General features: G+C 36.8%; 1 protein-coding gene across 6 annotated transcripts in view; it reads right to left on the bottom strand.

Moving 5' to 3' along the window:
* The window catches only part of ARHGEF9 (Cdc42 guanine nucleotide exchange factor (GEF) 9), a 176,653-nt gene that overhangs the window by 77,158 nt on the left and 76,790 nt on the right, over window positions 1-22,705 (bottom strand). For all 6 annotated transcript variants that reach the window (XM_011947413.1, XM_011947409.1, XM_011947411.1 and 3 more), the window contains 2 exons: window positions 15,623-15,814; window positions 6,617-6,796 (listed from right to left, as the gene is read on the bottom strand). In XM_011947413.1, coding sequence (XP_011802803.1) covers window positions 6,617-6,796; window positions 15,623-15,814 — 372 coding nt within the window. The remainder of the gene's footprint in view (window positions 1-6,616; window positions 6,797-15,622; window positions 15,815-22,705) is intronic.

Here is a 22,705-nt window from a genome sequence, read left to right as displayed (position 1 = left end):
TTTTCTTTTGATCAAAGTTAAGTTGTCATCAGTTTATAATAAGATTTCTAAGCCCCATAGTAACTACAAAGCAAAAACTTGTAAAAGATACACTAAAAAAAGCAAAGAATTAATACATACCACCAGAGAAAAATCACTGAACAACAAAGGAAGACAGTAGTAAAATAATGGAAGAGAGGAGTTATAAAACAATCAGAAAATAATAACAAAATGGCAGTAGTAAGTCCTTACCTTTCAAAAATAACACTGAATGTAAATGGGACTAAATTCTCCCATTAAAAGAGAGTGGCTGAATGGATTAAAAAAAAACAGCATCCAACTATATGCTGCCTACAAGAATTTCACTTCTTTAAGTGAATTTCTAGTGAATAAGACACATATAGACTAAAAGTGAAGGGATGGAAAAAGATATTGCATATAAATAGAAACCACAAAAGAGCGGCAGTGGCTACACATATATATCATATGAAATAGACTTCAGGTCAAAAACCATAAGAAGAAACAAAGAATGTCATGATATAATAATAAATGAGTCAATTCAGCTAGAGGATATAACAATTATAAATTCATATGCACCCAACACTGGAGCACCCAAATATATACAACAAATACTAATAGATTTAACAGAAGAGATAGACTACAACACCATAATAATAGGGAACTTCAACACCCACTTTTAGCAACGAACAGATCATCCAGACAAGATATCAACAAAGAAATACTGGATTTCAGTTGCACTATAGACCAAATGTACATAACTGAAAATAACTGAACATGTCATCCAACTGCTGCAGACTACACATTTTTCTCATCAGCATATAGAACATTCTTCAAAATAGGCCATATGTTAGGCCACAAAGCAAGTCTCAACAAATTTTAAAAAGTCAAATTCATATCAAGTGTCTTTTCTCACCACAATGAAATAAAACTAGAAATCAGTAACAAGAGCAACTTAAGAAACTATACAAATACACTGGAATTAAATGTATTGCTCCTGAATGACCAGTGGGTAAATAACAAAATTCTTTTAAAAAATAGAAATTTCTCAAAACAAATGAAAATGGAAACACAAGATACCAAAGCCTATGAAATACAGCAAAAGCAGTACAAAGAGGAAAATTTATGGCAATAAAAGCTTTCATCAAAAAAAAAGAAAGTCTTCAAATAAATAATCTAGCAAGTCACTTCAAAGAATTAGGAAGGCAAGAACAAACCAAACCCAAAGCTAGTAGAAGGAAATAAATAAAAAAGGTCAGAGCAGAAATAAATGAAATTAAGGCTGAAAAATACCAAAGATCAATGAAATGAAAAGTTTTTTTTGAAAAGATAAACAAAATCAACAAACCTTTAGCTAGACTAAGAAAAAAAGAATACCCAAATAAATAAAATTAGAGGGGAAAAGGGAGAATATAACTGATACCACAAAAATACAAAGGATCATTCAGAGACTATGAACAACTACAGGCAAACAGATTGGAAAACCTAGAAGAAATGGATAGATTCCTGGATACATATGACGTACCTAGGTTGAACCATGAATAAATAGAAAACCAGAACAAACCAATAACAAGTAACAAGATCAAAACAGTAATAAAATGTGTCTCATCAAAGAAAAGCCAAGGACCTTATAGTTTCACTGCTGAATTCCACCAAATATTTAAAAAAGAACTGATACCAATTCTATGCAAATTATTTCGAAAAAATGAAGAGGAGGAATACTTCAAACTCATTCTATGAGGCCAGCATTACCCTGGTACCCAAACCAGACAAAAACACATCAATAAAAGAAAACTACAGGCCAATATTGCTGGCAAACATAGATGTAAAAATTCTCAACAAAATACTAGCAAACTGAATTAAACAACACATTAAAAAGATCACTCACAATGATCAAGTGGGTCGTATCCCAGGGACAAACGTTTGGTTCAACATATACAAATAAATAAATGTGATACATTACAGTAACAGAATCAAGGACAAAACCCATATGATCACTTCAACAGATGCTGAAAAAGCATTTCATAAAATTCAAGATCCCTCCATGATAAAAAGACAACAAACTGGGTACAGAAGGAACATGCATCAAAATAATAAAAGCCATATATCACAAACCCACAGCTATCATCATACTGAACAGGAAAAAAATCAAAAGCCTTTCCCCCAAGATCTAGACCAAGACAAGAATGCCCACTTCTACCACTTACGTTCAGCATAGTACTTCATGTCCTAGCCAAAGCAATTTAGGCAAGAGAATGAAATAAAGGGTATCCATATTGAAAAGGAAGAAATCAAATTATCCTTGTTAGCAGATGATATTATATTTAGAAAATATTATATTTAGAAATAAAATCTTATATTTAGAAAAACCTAAAGACTACATACACATACGAAATGCTGGAAATGATCAACAAGTTCAGTAAAGTTGCAGGATACAAAATCAACATACAAAAAGCAGGTGCATTTCTGTTTGCCAATAATTAACAATCTGAAAAAGAAACCAAAAAAGCAATCCCATTTGAAATAGCTACAAAAATAGGAATAAATTTAACCACAGAAGTGAAAGATCTCTACAATAAAAACTAAAAAGCAGTGCTGAAAAAAATTGATAACTACACACAAAAAGGGAAAGATATCCCATATTGATGGATGGGAAGAATTAATATTGTTAAAATGTACTGCCTAAAGCAATCTATAGATTAAATGCCATTAATTAATATGAAATTAATATTATTGAATTAATATTCTTAAAATATACTACTGAAAGCAATCTACAGATTAAATGCAATCTCTATCCAATCTCTATCAAAATACCAATGACATTCACCACAGAAATGGGAAAAAAAAATCCTAAGGTTCACATGGACCCACAAAGACCCAGAATAGCCAAAGCAATCCTGAGCAAAAACAACAAAGCTGGAGGCATCACACTACCTAACTTCAAAATATACTATAAAGCTATAGTAACCAAAAAAGCATGGTACTGAAATAAAAACAGACACATAGACCAAATGAACAGAATACAGCATCCCAAAATATACCCATGCATTTACAGCCAATTCATTTTCAATAAAGACACCAAGAACACATATTGGAGAAAGGACAGCCTCTTCGATTTATTGTCTTGGACAGATTGGATGTCCATATGCAAAATGATAAAACTAGACCCCTATCTCTCACCATATGAAAAAATAAAATCAAAACGGATGAATGACTTAAACGTTAAGACTTGAAACTATATAACTACTAGAATAAAACATTGGAAAAATGCCTCAGGTCATTGATATGCACAAAGACTCTATTGAGTAATACCTCTAAAGCACAGATAACAAAAGCAGAAATAGCCAAATGGGATTATATCAAGCTAAAAGCTTCTGCACAGCAAAGGAAACAATCAACAGAGTGAAGCAACAACATACAGAATGAGAGAAAATATCTGCAAAGTATCCATCTGACAAAACATTAACAACCAAAATATATAAGTGACTCAAACAACTCAATAGCAAAAAAAACACAAATAATCTGATTTCAAAGTGGGCAAATGCTCTGAACAGACATTTCTTAAAAGAAGACATACAAATGGCCAATAGGTATATGAAAAATGCCCAACATCATTAATCATCAGGGAAATGCAAATCAAAATCACAAGGACATATCATCTCACCCCAGTTAGAATGGTTATTATCAGAAAGACAAAAAATTACAAATGCTGAAGAGGACGCAGAGAACAGAGAACTCTCATACACTGCTGATCAGAATGTAAATTAGTACGGCCATTATGAAAAACGGTATGGAAAACTAAACATAGAAGTACCATATGATCCAGCAATCCCACTGCTGGGTATATATTATATATATCCAAAAGAAGAAAAATCAATATGTCAGAACAGATATTTGCACTCCCTTGTTTATCACAGCACTATTCAAAATAGTCAAATTATGGAATCAACCTAAATGCCCACTGATGGATCAATGGATAAAGAACATGTGCTATACACACACAGTGGAATATCATTGAGCTATAAAAAGAAAATCCTGTCATATGCAGCAACATGGATGGAACTGGAAGACATTATGTCAATCGAAATAAGCAAGGCACAGAAAGACAAATATCATGTTTTCACTCATATGTAAGTAGGGGCTATAAAAGTTGATATCATGGAGGTGGAGAGTATAGTAGTAGTTACTAGAAGTTAGGAAGGTTGTGGGGAGAGAAGGATGAAGAGAGGTTGGTTAATGGGTATAAAACTATAGTTATATAGAAGAAATAAGTTCCAGTGGTTGATATCAGAGCAGTTAACAATAATTAGTTATATATTTCAAAATAGTTATAATTATAAAAACAATTATAGTTAACAATAATTAATTGCTTATTTCAAAATAGCTAGAAGATTTGGAATGTCCCCAACACAAATAAATGATAAATGTTTGAGATGCTGGCTATCCCAATTACCCTAATTTAATCATTATACATTGTATTCATGTATCAAAATGCCACATGTAGTCCCAGCACTTTGGGAGGCCAAGGCGGGCGGATCACGAGGTCAGGAGTTTAAGACTAGCCTAGCTAATATGGTGAAACCCCATCTCTATTAAAAAAAAATGCAAAAATTAGCCGGCATGGTGGCACACGCCTATAATCCCAGCTACTTGGGAGGCTGAGGCAGGAGAATTGCTAGAACCCAGGAGATGGAAGTTGTGGTGAGCCAAGATAGCACCACTGCACTCCAGCCTGGGTCACAGAGTGAGACTCCATCTCAAAAATAAAAAAAATAAAAATAAAAATAAACTACATGTACCCCATGAATATGTGAAAGTATTATGTATTAATTTTTAATAAAAAACTCTCAAAACAATAAGAAAACAAACAATACACTTAAAATGGGAAAAATACATGAACAGACACTTCACCAGTTTTTATACAGATGGCAAATAAACACATGAAAAAAATGCTCAACACCACTATCCATTGGAAATGCAAATTAAAATTACAATAGGATACCACTACACACCTACATGTTAGAATGGCTAAAATAAAAAAAAAAAAATAATGACTGGCTGGGCACGATGGCTCACGCTTGTAATCACAGTCAGCATTTTGGGAGGCCAAGGCAGGAAGATCACTTGAGGTAAGGAGTTTGAGACCAGCCTGGCCAACATGGTGACACCCTGTCTCCACTAAAAAGACAAAAATTAGCTGGGTATAATGGCACATGCCTGTAATCCCAGCTACTTGGGACAGTGAGGCAGGAGAATTGCTTGAACCTGGGAGGCAGAGGTTGCCACAAGCCAAGATCGCACCACTGCACTCCAGTCTGGGTGCTTGGGTAACAAAGCGAGACTCCATCTCCAAAAAAAAAAAAAAAAAACTGATAATATCAAGTGTTGATGACCATGTGGAGTAACTGGAACTCTTATGTATTATGTATTAGTAGTGAAAATGAAAAATGGTATAGAGACTTTGGAAAATAGTTTGGCATTATCTAATAAGTTAAAAAATCTACCATGCCACCTAGCAACCCTAACCCTGGAAGCCCTTATCCAAGAAAAATGAAAACATATATTCTCAAAAAAAATATTGTACCTAGAATGTTCATAGAAGCTTTATGCATTAGAGTTCAAAACTGGAAACAACCCAGATATCCATTAATTGGTGAATAGGTGGTATACCCTTGCAATGGAGTGCTACTAAGCAATAAAAAAGGATAAACTAATGATACATGCAACAACATGGATGGATATCAAAGGCATTATGTTAAATGAAAGAAGCTAAACACAAAAGATTATATACTGTATGCTTTCACATATATGACATTCTAGAAAAAGCAAAATTTCAGACAAAAAGGAGATCAATATTTTCCAATAGCCAGGAGTAGGGGCACAGATTGTTTGCAATGTCAAGATAAGAGGACTTTATGGAGTTATAGAAATGTCCTATATTTTGATTATTATGGTGGTTATACAACTATATACATTTGTTAAAACTCCTTAAAGTATACACTTAAAATCACTTAAAATGAATGAATCTTATTGTATGTAAATTATATCTAAGTAAAGCTGATAAAAATGAAACTCTAGAACTAATAAAAGGGTAAACAATTAACTCTTTAAAAGGAAAAATAATACATTAAAAGAGATAACACACTGTGAATATTTTGAGTTCCTCAAAAAATACTGAGTCTCACAGAAACAGAAAAGGGAAGATGAAGAAAAATTCTACTGGTAACTGCCAAGAAGGAAAGGGAGAGGGGAGGGGAATGGTAAAGAAGGAGAATCCTAGGTTGCTTCTAATGGTACTCCACCACATACGACACTGCCACACAATCAACAACAGCCTTGTATGTGCTCCCTTGTGGACTTCTGTGAGAGTTTCTCTGGAATATACATTCGGGAATGGAACCAGCAGGTCATACACATGCTTAACATTTATAAGGCAAATCACAGCATTTTCTAAGTCCTTGTTTCCTGGCTGGAGACCAGGGGTCAAAATAAGGGCCCGAGAGGAACCCATTCCCCACTGCAGGGACAAAGCAGCTGAACAGAACCAGACAGTTCAAATGCTCCTTCCATTGTTTCCTAATACCTCTCAAAACCCTCCCCAAATGGATAAGATACTTACGTGCTCTAGGAAGCAGGGTCCTATCTCACTGAGGTGGGGGTCATCATTGTTATACTGTTTCTCCAGGTCTCTCACAAAGCCCATCTGAAATCTGTAGATATCTTCAATGTTCCCAAAGATTACCTTCAGTTGCTCGTCACTGAACATGTCCCTTCTCTTCCGGCACTGCTTCAGATAGCCCTGCAGACAAAGAAAAAGCCTAGGTTGAGGAAGTCCCTGACTTCCAGAAGGCTTTACACTTCCTAAGCACTTTAGTTTTGGTCCCAAGAAGTAGGCATGGAATAATTATTTTCATTTTTCATATGAGGAAACTGAGGTTTACAGAAGGAAGTCACTCCCCCAGTGAGTAATTAGGAAAGCTGGATTGCCAGCAAAGGTCTTAAGAGTGCAAAGACTCCAAAGTACAGGGCTTTTCCCTTCATTCTCTATGAAGAAGACCCCAAAAGTCAAATATTGATTTCCAAGAAGCTGGCTGACCACATTTTCACAGGTCTTATTAGCTACTGGTTTAATTGGATCCATTCACATCTCTAAAGTTCTATTCCTTATAAGACCAACCCAAAGGTCTTAATAACACTGACAAAAATTTGGGAACACAGGCCAGAATAGGAAAACTTCCCATAAGAGAACATAAATTGACAAGACAAAACCATTTCTTTAAAAAGAAAAAATTCCCTTATGAACTTTAATGTCAGGAAATAACCAGAAATAATAGTTGTTTATCATTTTAGACTTCCCCTGTTGTGTACATCAAAGTACACATACGATCTTTTCTTAGACATTCATGTCTTCACATACTTTAAGAAAATGCATTCATACTATTCACATCATGCAAATATTTGCCAAACCATTTCTCAAAGCAAATGTCTCACCTATCGAAGGTAGCTAGCCAGGAGTGATAATTTAGATGAGCTCAGCCAACAAGCCTATGTGTGCCTGGACATGGTGTTTCTAACAGAGCAGGTGTTTAGGACACATTTGTAAATAAATGTGTCCTAAACACATTAATGTGTCCTAACACCTAACACATATGTCCTAAACACATAAATGTGCCCTAAACACATAAAACACATTAATAAAGATAACCACTGATGAAAGAGAAAAAAAGGATAAAAGAGATGCTTGGTCTAGTAAGAAAGCATTGGGGTAACATAAAGACTCAGGGCATAATGTAAGTCAGGACAAAAACAGCCCCGATCTAAATTGCATCTTCCATTTGGAACTTACTATCATGGGTTTTCACTTGATAGTTACTGTCCTCATTAGAAATCAGTAGCACATAAAAATGTTCTTGGTGAGGATAAATTATGGTCATTTGCTTTCATCAAACAGCTAAGTGAAATTATCTTAATACCTTTCTTAAGGGTTGAGACCCCAAGGAAGAGTTTTACAGGGACTACTTTACCACATATAGCCCTGTCCCTATCCTCACTTTGTCTCCCTTAACACAGCTACCAATGAAGTAATCTGGACACACTCCAGGAAGATCCTCATCCCTGGCTTCAATGCCTTTTACTGACCCCTACAACAAATCTCACTTCCCATATCTGTTCTCAGTCTCCAGTTTAGCCATTAATTAGTAGGTGTCTTTAAACAGTAGGCAAATTAATAGTCTTATGCCTATGTTGACATCTGTTTAACTAATGATTTGTACTCTCATTGACTGACAAGTTGAAAATGTCCTGCATTCTTTCATATGCAATTTTTGATTAGGAAGAAAATTCCCAGAACACCCTTTTGGCTCCACTACCTTTACAGAGGTTGCTTCCCAAATTCTGCCTCCCTAGAAAACTTTACATTGACTACCAGAAGGAACGGCAATAAACTCCTGTAGGCCCTTCCCTGCCTAATATGTAATTCCCAGAGCCTAGTATGTCTGAGTTGGTCTATGCCTGTGTGCCTGTCTATCTGTCTCTTTCACCCTACCATCTCTGGACGTTTCTTAGCTACAATGGAGCAGGGAGAGCAGTGAGCATATCATATCAACATTAAATGGGAGTGGAGGCTTCCTTACCCCTCCTCCCACTTTCTTCCCCTAAGGCAGGCCGAGGAGCACAGCTGGGGGAAAACAGTAACAGTGGCACATTCAATATATTATTTCTGGGTAAGTAATAGGTACCGATGAGTGACCATAATGGGAGACAGAAGAGGCCAGCCTAGATAGCTCATTTATCTCCTGAGAAGGCAGTTCAGAAAATATTTAATAGTTGTGTCCGCTGCTCCTATTTGAAAAGTCTCAGGGGAGAAACAAAACACCATAAAATCACCAAAATTCAACAAGGATACTAGAAGTCAACATCAGCATAAAATATAACAGAAATAAAAATAAGAGAGTGGTCTTAGGAAAAGAGAATTAATGAAGATTTCAGTCCAACTTCCTAAGTCCCTAAATATGTTATTTATTGCCACTCTCAAGGAAATCATTTTCTTTCTATTATATTACGTATGTTATGGCAGGGGATATATCAGGAAGAATGTCCACAGGATGGTAGGAACCTAGAATGTTTTATCAACTCTTATTTTTAAAGCCAATGATAGATTATAAATATATTCTGGTACATTTAGCTTGATGAAATATTACATAGCAGTTAAAATGATAATTAGGAAGACCATGTAGAAACATGGAAAATTGTTTATGATACAATGTTAACAAGTAGAACATAAAATGGTATATCAGTGTGATTACAACTCTGTAAATATATATATATATATATATATATATGGACAGATTTGAAGAGATTATGCAAAAGTGCAAATAATTCTGCTATAGTTGATGGATTCTGGCTGATTTTTGTTCCTATTTTTAAACTTTCTCTAATGCTGTTTTTTAATTGTCTTCATGATCAAAAATGGGATAAAAGTCTTTGCCAGAGAGTGTAAAGAAAAGAAAATGCAGCTTTAAGAAGGCTGCCTGGAATGAAATATTATCAAGGAAAGAAGAGGGAAGACCCAATGTCTTCTTAAGATCTCCTGCAGCCCTAGTGTCTAAGATACTCACTTGCTAAAGATTACAAATAATAGATGTAAACTGCTCTTATCAAAAAATAAGCGATGAGACATAAGAGTATGGGAGTAGCTGGATAAGCCCAAAATGTCACCCTCGACCTCTATACCACACAAACTTTTGGAAAAAAGAAAGGCCAGGAGAAATGATTAGCTCCCTGGAGTCTTGCCTTTCTTATTCCCTTCTTTTGGCTGGCCTAAAGGCTATCAAATTTTCCACATCAGTGGTGAACAGAGGGTAGACTTAGGGGGTCAATCAATACTTGTCTCCTCTCCTTCACTCATTTTTAAAGGTATGTAAGTTTAAGATGAGTTGGCAGTGAAATGTGATTGCTAAAAAGCCTAATATCATTTTCAGTTAGAAAAAAGAAGAAATACATTGAGAGGCAAAAATGGGCGAGGTAATTGGAAGGTAGTCATACCACTGCAGGAGAGCAGAATTAAATTCTGAGTCCACCCTCTTTTCAGAGGAACACCAAGAAAATAGCACACAGCCAGAGGGAAGTGAGCAGGGTAGGGAGGTGCCTGAAAAGCAACATAATGAAGAATAATGGAAGAAATAAAATTTGTTTATCCTAGATAAATCTCGGGGCCCATTGAAGGTCTGTCACAGGGCAGGGGGAACAAAAGGGGTCTGTGGCTCTTACTGCCAGGTATGCTTTGAACACCCTTTGACCCCATCTGAATGGTAACAGGGAACAGGGTACTATGGCTCAAGGGAGGCAGTTTCCTAGAGCCTAAATTCTGTCTCCTAGGAGTAAAGTGGGCATGGGTGGGCAGGCAGGCCAGAGTAGCTAAGATAAATGTGGGTATTATCAAATCAGTCACACTTGGCATAAATTAGCCCTGGCATTGTTATGGTAACAGCAAGGAAAGCTGCCCATCTATTTCACTTTGTTCTTAAACCCACCAGAGCTGATGTACGAGTTGAGACCTAGTGCATTGATCTAAAAGTAATGCCTTGATATGGGATATAAACAATACCCAAGATCTCCAGAAAAGATCCTAGAAACTACCAGGAAATAGGATGAACCAACGAGCCCCTGCATCACCTGGGGTTTAGGAAATTCTTTAGGGAAGGCCCTCACAAAAAGTTTAGACCTCAGTGTCTCTGTCTCTAAAATGAAGACATCGAAAAAGATTTCCATGGATCCTTTCAGTTCTGACATTCTAGGGGTTTCATATGTCTTTTTTTTGCCTGGAAGCTGAGGCCTGATGGGAGACCTGACAACCATCTTGAAGATTTTTTTAAGAAAATTAGGAGACAATGACCATAGTTGTTATTCACAGCCGTATCGTCAAAGTTTAACAGAATACCTGGCATATAGTTGCTGCTCAGTTATTTGTCAACTAAATGCTAATTAGTTCTTCCAATGCTGGTGATGATCAAAGGTAAGTTAGAAGCAGAATGTTCAAATTGGTGGTTTTCTTTTATTTCCTTCTTCCCCTCTTTGAGATAGGAAACCCTTTCTTCAAATGAAATAAAAAAGATATTAAAAAACAAGAGAATGAAGAAGATACTTGCAACATGGAAAGCTGACAAGGAGTTCATATCTAGAATATACAAGGAACTCTTACAAATCAGCAAGAAAAAAACATAAGAAACTCCATGAAAATGGGCAAAGAATAGGAACAGGGCAAAGAATGTCCAGATGGAATGGACAGGTAGGGCCTATGGCAGGCAGAAGCCCCTGGGCTTGGTGTTTTAGGCTGACTAGATGGCTCATATTTTTATCCTAGCATGCTATACAAATATTACTATTTTATACATGTGTTATCATTTTCTATGTGCCAAGATGTAAAGACTATTGGGATGTATTGAGATAGGCAATCCGCAGAAGGGAAAACCCAAATGGCTAATACATTTGAAAACCCTAGGCTTAAGATACCAAATGGAAATGACTTGAAGCTACAGCATGCCTAAAGAAGAATATCTTGATAGTGAAATGGTATGTTCACTAATAGAGATGAGTGAAGAAAGGTAGGCCAGCTTCTCTGGAGGCATTTGAAGACAGAATGTATTTCATAGGTATCAGATGGCTGAGATTATCTTCCTCAAGAGAAAACAGACAAGACAGCTTTTATAAAGCATCTTTAGCTCTGCTTACTCTTGCCTCAGTTTCCTTGATTGTACTTTGAGTTCTAAGGTTACAAAAGGCAATATCACCAATTGTTGGTCAAGGTGATCTAGAACTAAACTGAAGGTATTTTATACCACTGTCTGGGTTTAGAAAGAAGAATGTAATCTGCAGAGAACTCATTTGAAAAGATTATGTCTCTTACTGACCTCATTGAATGACTTCAATTAAAAATCACTTTATTTCCCACTTCTTCATTTGTAATATAAGGGTACTGTAACTTAAATGTTTGCAAAGCACTTTCTGCTCCCAGGAGGGAAAAAGAATGTCCTCTAATAAATAGTGTGACTTTTTAAATATTGAATATAATTTTCCCCCTTTCCCCTTCAACAAGTACAAGAGTAGGAAGTGTTTAGAGCTCTCCCATAACCTACAGAGTGGTTTATGAACACATTCATGCTTGAGTAAGACATGCTTCCAAGGGTACCAAGAAGGAAGAGGCAGAAAATGCAGAAGTAGCCTGGCTCACTATCACAGTTTTTCTCTAGTGAGGGCATATCTACATCTTACAGAACTAGAGAAAAAGTAAGAGCCAGACAGAACTTAAAGAGCTCCTCCAACCTATGCAATTTAGAGATGGGGGACAAGGCCTAGGGTGGAAAAGACTCATCTGAGATTCCCCAGTCAGTTAGTGACCAAGGTAGGTCCTGAACCCAGCACTCCCAATTCTGAGTCTGGTATTCTTTCTGATAAATCATTCGCTCCTCACGGCTTTTGGTTTAAAGATTACACGATTCTGGGCTAAACTACTGTCTTCTGATCCAGCTAGACATAGCTTTCTCCACCTCCCTTTTGATGCCTGTGATTATAGGGTGAGACAAAGAGATAGCTCCCATTTAAATACTTAACTTCAGCACCAATAATCGTTGAAAAATAAGGAACCAGCAAATTGTCAACAAAAGGTTTGATTGGGTTGGCTGGATTGGAAAACTCCTTAAAGCAGTATCATATCACTCCCCACTTTCTGGAAAGACAAATAACTTCCATTGCTGTCCTGAGCCTGTGTCCCATAGGAAGAGGCCAAGATGTGTGGGAGTTGGGAGACCCTTCTAAGGACTTCCACTGGGCTAGTACCTAAAAGCTCTGGGAAAATAAATTTGCTTCTTAGAGACTCAATCTATTGATCTAAAAAATAGGAATAACAATAACAACTTTTGTCCTCTTTGAAGATCAGATGACATATGATGTGAATGTACTTTGCCAATCAAAGCAGTACATACATATGAGCAATTATATTTAATTTTGACTTTAAGCAATATTTATCAAGCATCTAGTATGTACCAGGCACTGTGCTGGGGGAATATATCAGTAAATCAATAGATGAAAACCCCTGCCTTTCATGGAAAGTACATTCCAGTAGAGGAGACAGACAATAAACAAAATATATAAGTTAAATATATAATATGTCAGATAGATAAATGTAACAGAAATAAAGCAGGAAAGGAACAGAGGTAGTGCAAGGTTACAGGTTTAAATAGAATGCTTAGAGAAGTCTCAAGAAGATATCTGAGCAAAGACTTGAAGGAGTTGAGGATGGGAGCCATGTAAATGTGGGCTGGGGAGGGAAATGCTTTAAGCAGAGGGAAAAACAAGTGCAAAGGCTCTAAGGGAGAAGCATGTTAGTAATGCTGAAGGAAAAGCAAGAGGCCAGTATAGCTGGAGTAGTAAAGAAAGCATAGCAGAAAGGAGCAGGAGGTGAAAGTCATAGAGGCAAGGATGGGTTGACCACACAGGCCCTTGTAAACAATAATAACTTTGGCTTTTACTCAGGTAGAAATGGTGAGCCACTGGAAGATTCTGAGCATAGGAGTGATATGACCTGACTTAGATCTTGACAACATCCCTCAGCTACCAAGTGAAGAATAGACTGTACTTAATTTTATGAAAAACGCTATGACATTGTAATATAGTTATCATTTTGGAGCAATGCTCCTCAAACTTTAATATGTATTATACATCAAATAGCAACTTTGTTAAAATGCATACTCTGATTCAGTAAGTCTGGGTTGGAGCCAAAGATTTTGCATTTATAACAAGTTTCCAGGTGATGCAGATGCTGCTCTAAAGTATAACACTTTGAGACAAGAAGTTATGTCCAGGCCTGGCACAGAACAGAATTCCACTAAAAGTTTGCTGAATGAATGAAATGTCAGTGGTTTGATTTTGAATGCCATGTAGCACATTCCAAGGGAGAATTTTTTTTAGCACCAGCCATTGATGTGAAGGGAGAAGGAAGAAAAGAAGGACATCTGGATGGATGGGTGAATAAATTTAAAAAGGGGGCAAAAAAGAAAATTACCGTTTTCCAAATACAACATATGTTATTGCAATATTCTATTTACTTAATTTCCTCAACAAACTTAAGAAATTGTTATAATGAAGCCCATTGGAAAAATAAGAAAACTGAATGTTAGAGGAGTTAAGGGCTATCTTCAAGCCCACAGGGTTAATTAATGACCAAGTTAGAACATGAAAAACCAGCATTTCATGTCCCCAGACCTCTTGTTCTTTCTACTCTATCTTGCTGCCTCATGGCAGGGCAAGGAGTGGGGCAGTGGGAAAAGATAACTTTTAATCTTCCTGAAAGGGGTGAGAAAATGAGTTGAGATAAAGAAAGTTCAGGCACAAAATCCTTGGCCTTGGTGCTTCCAGAGCTTTACTGTCCAATGTGGCTGTCATTACAGATATATGGTTACCTAAATTAAAGCTAATTAAATGTAAATACAATTTAAAATTCCATTTCTCAGTCATACCAGCCACATTTTAACTCTTCAAAAGCCACAAATTGTTGGCTCATAGCTACTATATTGGAGAATGCAGACATGGAACTTTTTCATCATTGCAGGAAGTTCCATTGGGCAGTACAGATGTAGAGAAATAAGAACTTCGAAAAATGTTGGAGCTGTACTACTGACTCCACAGTGGACCCTAAGCTGGGGGACAGAAAATAGAACCTAACCCCTCCTCTGGAAGGAAGGAGACAAAAAGATTCAATGCAGTTTTCCCTGAGTCAAGAAAAAAGATATAAGAGAGTGTGTGTGTGTGTGTTTAATCCTTTTAAAACACTGCCTTCATTTCCCATTGGTTTTCCCTTCCTGTTCAGTAAACTGCCCTTTAAAAATGCCAACTTGCATCTACTAAGCTTAAGAGAGTACGAGAGTAAAGGCTCTCATCTTCATTTAGGACAGAGAGATGGAAGGAATGCGGTTAGGGAATGTAGAGAGACAGCTCCTGGGGAAAAAAGTGACATACTGAAGGAGCCCAGGTTTATCCATCTAGCCTTCATCTTCTGTAGATTCCTGTCTCCAAGCTCTTTTCTGCTTAAACTCACAACCAGTGTTCTCCAAGTGAGACAGTTAAGACCAGCAGCATCAGCATCACCAGGGATGCTCATTAAACCTAAACATGCTCATGCCTTACCTGAGACTGATAATTCATGATGTGGGGGACAAGAGTGAGAGGGCTGCTTAACAAGCTCCCCCAGAAACTCTGGTACATGTTCAAGTCTGTGAATCACTAGCTTGGCGGGAGATGCATTTTGCTTTAATGAGTGAGGTTAAGCCCTTACATGAGATGGCTGTAACTGGATCAGATACCAAGAAGATAAAGGTAGAGACGCAGGGGAGAGAAGGAGGAAGACACAAAGAAAGGGTAAAGGGAGAGAGACAATGAATATAAATGAATTAATATTAGAGAGAAAATGTGAAAAACAGAGATTGAGAAACGCTAAGGAAGCAGTTTCACCTCACTGAACAGAATCTGGGAGGCTACGTGCCCTTTCCAATATTTTGGGACTGTCACAGGCGGGGCCCAGGAGGGTTGTTGGTTCTTCACGAAGTACCTCCACATGAACCACCATGGTTACCTCACAAATATCCTTGAGGTGCTTGATGTAGTGACGCTCAGTGCTCATTATCTCATTGATGACGTTGGCCCGCATCTGGTCCCGGTTCTGTAGTGGCCGCCCCAGACAGAGGCAGTCTGAATTGGGGTCCAGGTGTCCATTCTGCACATCACTGGGCCCCTCCTCCACTTCATCCTCCTGGTTCACCCAGAGCTGTGGATGCAGGCAAAAGAAAAATAATGAGTTAGCTTCTTTCTTTGAGAGGTTTCCAGGCAAGTAAAAAAAGGATAAACTGAACTTCTCAGGTATTCAGGGAACCTTCAATCAGAGACCTCTGCAAGTAGAATTCCAAACCTGGCTTTAGGGTGACTTTTTGCCCTGGGCATGGGTTTAATCTTCTCTAGGTCTCTGGTGACCTATCTGTAAACAGATTGGAGGGACTACATTCATTCATGCTGGAGCACATCTAGGTAGCACAACTGGATTTTTTAAAAGGTTAAGCTATACATCTTGAGTGCCACAGCTGGATTGCTGACAAAACACAGCATTTATGCACCTGCAAGTATAGAGGCCAAAGTTAAATACTAGAATGGGTGCCTTGAAAACAAAGTTCAGTGTTGATTTCTGCGATAGGACATAAAAATAATCATCAAAATTTGACTGTAAAATGCCTTGGACATGCAAAGATCTCTACCTCTTCAAGATTGGGATGGGGATGGGAGAATATTTACCCACCATATGCTAGCAATAGCTATTAATTGGCACCAACTATACACCATTCACTGTGCTAAGAGCCTGCAATATACTGTATTCAGCCCTGCTAGATAGGTACCACTATTACTACCATTTCACAGAAGAGGAGACTGAGGCTCAGAGAAGTTAAGTAATCTATCCCAAGTCACACAGGAATCAGAGGAGCTGGGATAGGAGCCAGTCTGTCTGTCTCTAGAACCTATGCTCTTTTTTTTTTCTTTTTTATTATACTTTAACTTCTAGTGTACATGTGCTCTTAAACACTGCTAGAACCTTTGTGCCCCTGGTTCTAAGGAAGACAGGAAAAGAAAAGGAAAGGGCTTGGGCCAAGGTGGACAGACAATTATTAGAATCATCAGAAACTGATGAATTTGGTAACAGTTGAGACTGTTCATTCTAAATCATGAAGGCAGTGGGAAGTTAAAAAAAAAAAAAAAAAACCTGTGGTATGGCCGAGTGAGATATCTCTGGATCTTCTAGATGACTCTGATGGAAAATCAAGAAGATGGCCCAAGAAGATGGACCTTCCCACCACCCCCCACAGTCCTAGGAATTGGGGAAACCAAGGGGGCAGGAAGCAAAAGAAGAGTGGGCCCACTTGGCAGAGTGACAAAATTTGTCAGGGGTAATAAGCAAAGAGCTTGCCAGTTGTCTCAACAGGTTTAATCAATTCTCCATATTTTCCATATTTTCCTTCCTTAAACCCCAGCTTTTTCCACATTCCGGCCTCAAGAAGCTGAGATCACACAATTTAGATGCATCCCTATTTCTGCCATCAGAAAAGCCTTTTAGTGGGTAATCATTTGGGAGGAAAAGGCTTTGGGATAGAACTAGAAGGACGGTAGTTACTTCCCAACTCTGTACATTCTTTCCTCTTTCTTTCTCTCATAGGACGTAAGGGGGCATGATTACCACTCAGTGAACTTAGAGATGTCACCAGCATATATCTCACTAAATTGTCACAGGCCAAAGTAAATAGAGCTCACTCTGTTTTTATGTATTTTGTATACACAGCCAAATTTGCAAAATGTATCTCTATCCAAAACCTATCACCCTCTGCAAGTGCTCCATTATAAATCTCTTTCCAGCTTCTAAAAGGTCAGCTTTTTGTCTTCAATATGCTAACAGCTGTCCTTTAATGCAATCAACAGGCAATATGAGAGATAATTATTCAAAAGAATGAATCTGGGCAAAAAAAAAAAAGTGATTTAAGGCACTGAAACAAACATCTCATGTACATGATGCTGTCTACTTATAACAATGAAAACCTCACCCTCTTAATAATCCATTAGCTTTTCCCTGCTTCTCACAAAGCAAGCTAAGTCCTGCTATGGAAAGGGTAACATAGGCCTTTAAAGAATAAGAATCATTTATTTTCTTCTTAGGAGTTTAAGAAAAGTCAGGTCCAAACGTTGGCTTTTGGATAGCTGGAATAAGATGAAAATTTTGAACAATTGTAGTGGGAAGGAAGACAGGATATGAAGGAAGGGGGAGCAGATGGAAAGGCAGAAACAGAACCACATTTAGGTTCAAGCTATACACCATGACACTGTCGTTCCAAATAATAATGAGAAAAGACGAAGGCAACTACAGCCAAGTGAAAACAGATTCCTTATAAAGAATTTGGTAGAGAAGTCCCTTCTGGTTATAACTAAAGGCCTGTGTAGCAGGGTCCTTCATAAGGAGCTTCGGAGAAGACATCTTCATCTACTCTACTGCAACAACCCCAGAAGCCCATTCCTTAGGTTAAGATGCTGCTTTCACCACAAAGAACTACTAACAGATTCATTCATTCATTAAATCTATGCCAAGTGCCGATAATGTGCCAGATATTAGGGATACAACAGCAAATAAAAAAGACAGAAATCACTGCCCTTTATAGAGCTGACATTTGAGGAAAGATGTTTCTTAGCCTAGAACAAGGTGGCACATAAGGCCTAACTGGTTTTCTCCTGATCCCAGGTTCCCACAAAACATCCCCTGGGCCTAATGATAAGACTTTCTGGTCTAACCTCTAAGTTCTCTGCTCTTGAGAGCTTCCCTGTTCTGTGTAGAGGAAGGTCTTTGTCTGCATGTATGTCAGAGTGCATTGACACAGGTCAGCCCATAAGCTTATATGCCCTGGTTGAAATATCAGACAAGAGAGCCTTTATCAACCCTGCCCAACAATCTGTGAAGGCTAATGTGTACCTTTTCTTCATTAATGCTGCAATTAGCATATATAGATGCCTGGGTGACAAGTAAGAAGATGGACAATGCCTAGAACCTGCCAGGTTGAAAGGCTGTCCTGGAAGTCCTCTTAGAGTACTTAAAGGCTGGATTCCCCAGCCTTCATTGAACTCTGAAGCAAGGCTGATTAATGCAGTTCAATTTAACAAATACTTACTTTGGACCTATTCTGTGCCTAACCACTAACTATGAAGGACATGCAGATGAGCAAGACAACTTACTCCTCCCTCCTCCTCCTAAACCATGGAGTGCTTTCCAAATTGAAGACAATCTCTGATCTTTATTGCTCCCTTTTCTATTTTCACTGTCATTGCTCTCATAGTTTTATACCTGAACAAGTCCCTGGGTGATCCTCTAGCTTTTACCCTTCCCACATACCACTATTAGACCAATTTCCTTGACTATCACATTGATTGGCTAATCCCATAAACCCAAAATCCTTAATAACTCTCCACTGATTATAAAGCAAGTCCAAATCCCTCACCCTGACATTCAAACATTACCATAATTTGACTCCAATCTGTATTTCCACTCTTACTTCCTACTACTTCCTTCAGGAGTATTGGGCTCCTCCCAGACTGGTCTATTTTCCGTCCACAAATATTCCCATCTATGTCCTTTAATCCCATGCTCAAACACAGAAATACTATAGTCCAAAGGCTTTCAAAAACTTCAGCAACAGTAATCCATCCTCTCAATTTCATAATAAAGAAACTGATGCCCACAGAGACAGCCAAGGAGTCAGCAATATACCCACATCTTTAATATGCATTTTAATTTTGAGCCTTCCATTTTTTTCCATTTTTAAAATTACACATTATACAAGAACAAATTTGCCTTGCAAAAAGTTAAAATAGAAAAAAATAGGTTAAAATTATTATAATCATGGATGAAAGAAGAAATATTACTACCAGTCCTACAGAAATAAGAATTAAAGGGAATATTATGAACAATTGTATGCCAATAAATTACATAACCTGATGACATGGACAAAGTCCTAGAAAGGCACAAGCTACAGAAACTGACTCAAGAAGAAACAGAAAATCTGAGAAAACCTATAACAAGAAAAAGATTTAGTGAATAATTTCATGCAATCCTGAAAACTTCCCACATGGGGAAAAAACAAAACAAAACAAAACCTCAGGACTAGATGGCTTCACTGGTGAATTCTACCAAACATTTAAAAACTAACTAACATCAATCTTTTACAACCCCTTCTAAATAACAGAAATATAGAAATCCTCAATAAAATACTAGCAAACCAAATCCAGCAACATATTAAAAACCAATTGTCCACCTTACCAGATGTGTTCCAGGAATGGAAGGTTGCTTCACATATGAAAATCAGTCCACGTAAGTTACACCATATTAGTGAAGTAAGGTTACAACATCCCAGATGATCATCTCAACAGGCACAGAAAAAGCATTTGCAAAATCCAACACCTTTTCATGATTAGAAACAAAAATACTAAACAAACTAGAAATAGAAGGGAATTTTTCTCCACATAATAATGAACATGTATAAAAAATCCATAGTTAATATCATATTTAATGGTGAAAGACTGAAGGCTTTCATCCTACAATCAAGAACAAGACAAGGATATTCCCTGTCATCACTTCTATTCAACCTTATACTGAAGGTTCTAGCCAGAGCAACTGCACAAGAAAAAGAAATAAAAGACATTGCATCAGAAAGAAGTAAAACTATCTCTAGTCACAGATTATATAATGTGATATACAGGAAATCATACGGAATCCCCAAAAAAATAAACCTGTCATAATGAATAAATAAGTTCAGCAATGTTACAGGATATAAAAATCAATTATGTTTCTATATACTAGTAATGAACAATCTGAGAGTTAAATTAAGAAAATAACATTTAAATAGGAACAGAAAGAATACACAGGAATAAATTCAACAAAAGAAGTGCAATCTTATACAATGAAAACTGCAAAGCATTACTGAAAGAAAGCAAAGAAGAACTAAATAGAAAAACGTCTCTTATTCATGGATTGGAAGATTTAATGGTGCTAATATAGCAATACTCCTCAGATTAATTCAGATTCAACACAATACCTATCAAAGTCTCACCTGGTGTCTGTGGAAAATTGAAAAACTGGTATTAAAACTCATATGGAATTTCAAGGGACCCAGGATAACCAAAACAATTTTGAAAAAGGAGAATAAAGTTGGAGGACTCATACTTTCTGATTTCAAAACTTACTACTAACCTACAATAATCAAGAGAATGGGGGACTGGCACAAGAATAGATATAAAGATCAATGAAATAAAACCAGGAATCCAGAAATATATCCTACATTCATGCTGAACTGATATTTTTCAAAGGTGCCAAGATTATTCAAGGGGGAAAATATAGTTTTTTCAACAAATGATGCTGGTACAACTGGATATCCACATGAAAGAGAATGAACTTTGGCTCCTACTTCACACTATACACAAAAATTAAATCAAAATAGATGAAATATCTGAATGGAATCAGATTATAAAAGTCATCAAAGAAAACATAGAGGAAAATCTGTAACCTTAGACAATAGTTTCTTAGATATAACACCTAGAACACAAACAACCAAGCAAAAATAAAGTGGACTTCATCAAAATTAAAAACTTTGTGCTACAAATGATACCATCAATAAAGTGAAAAGACAATCTAGTAATGGGAAAAAATATTTGCATATCATATATCTGATAAAGATGTAGTATTCAGAATATATGTAACTTAACAATAAAGTAACAGCCCACTTAAAAATGGGCAAAATATGTGAATAGACATTTCTCCAAAGAAGACATATGAATGGCCAATATATGAAAAGATGCTCCATATCGTTAGCCATCTGAGAAATGCAAACCAAAACCATAAAAAGATACCACTTCACACTTCCTAGAATGGCTATAATAATTTAAAAGGTCAATAACAAGTATTGATAAGCATGTGGACAAATTGGAACTCTCACGCACTGCCGGCAGGAATGTAAAATGGTATAGCTGCTGTGAAAAACATTTTGGCAGTTCCTCAAAAAGTTAAGCATATAGTTACCATATGATACAACAATTCCACTCTTAGGTACATACTCAAGAGAAATAAAAACACACGCTCACACAAATTCTTGTACACAAATGTTCATAGTAGAATTATACATAACAACCAAAAGTAGAAACAACCCAAAAGTTCATTAATTGATGAATGGATAAACCAAAATATGGCATACTTATATAATAGAATACTATTATTATTGGAAAATTGCTAAGAAAGTACAATTTTAAATGTTCTCACTACAAAAAATGATAAGTATACAAGGTGACGATATGTTAGTTTAATCATTCCACAATGTGTATACATAGATATAATATATATATATATATCTCAAAACATCACGTCCCCCAAATATAGTTTTATCTATTAAAAATGATTTTTAAAATATGTTCCAGAATTAGACAATGGTGATAGTTATACAGCTTTGTGAATATACTAAAACCCACTAAACTCTCTACTTTAAAATGGTAAATTTTATGGTATGGAAATTATATTTCTATAAAAATAGATACATAAAAAGCTGAAACTGTCTAGATAAGGTGAAATTTCCCCTGACTGTTCCCCATCCTAACCATATTCTACCTCTCCTGAGGAAACCATGGTTATGGATTTTCTGTGAAATCCTTGTCAACCTCTCTCCTTGCATTTATATACCTATATGTATATTCCAACAGACTCACCATTGTTCCATATGATAAAGTGATGATTACCTAGCCCTTGGTACACCCTCTTCAACATCTTTAGTAGCCCCTCCCTGCAAATGGATCAGTAGTTCTAAAAGAAAACTACCATAATATCCAGTCAGTAATTCCTTCATAAAGTCAATAAAGGCCCAAGGAGTGTCTTAGAAAGCCAGCCGGTCCCTGTCTCCAGCAGTGTAACATTTCTAAGAAGAGAATGGGTAAGTGGTATTGTCTAAATCTCACCTTGATATTTTCAAAGGCCAAATCTAGTCAACAAGAGAGGAGTAAAAAGCAAGACATCCTTTGAGAAGGTGATGGGTTATTATTGCCAATCTCATTGAACAATAGACTCTCAGAGCTATAGAATCAGTTTATAAAGGAAATG

Source organism: Colobus angolensis, unplaced genomic scaffold, assembly GCF_000951035.1.
Source record: "Colobus angolensis palliatus isolate OR3802 unplaced genomic scaffold, Cang.pa_1.0 Scaffold264, whole genome shotgun sequence".
Lineage (NCBI taxonomy): Eukaryota > Metazoa > Chordata > Mammalia > Primates > Cercopithecidae > Colobus > Colobus angolensis.
This window is presented reverse-complemented; position numbering and strand designations above follow the sequence as displayed.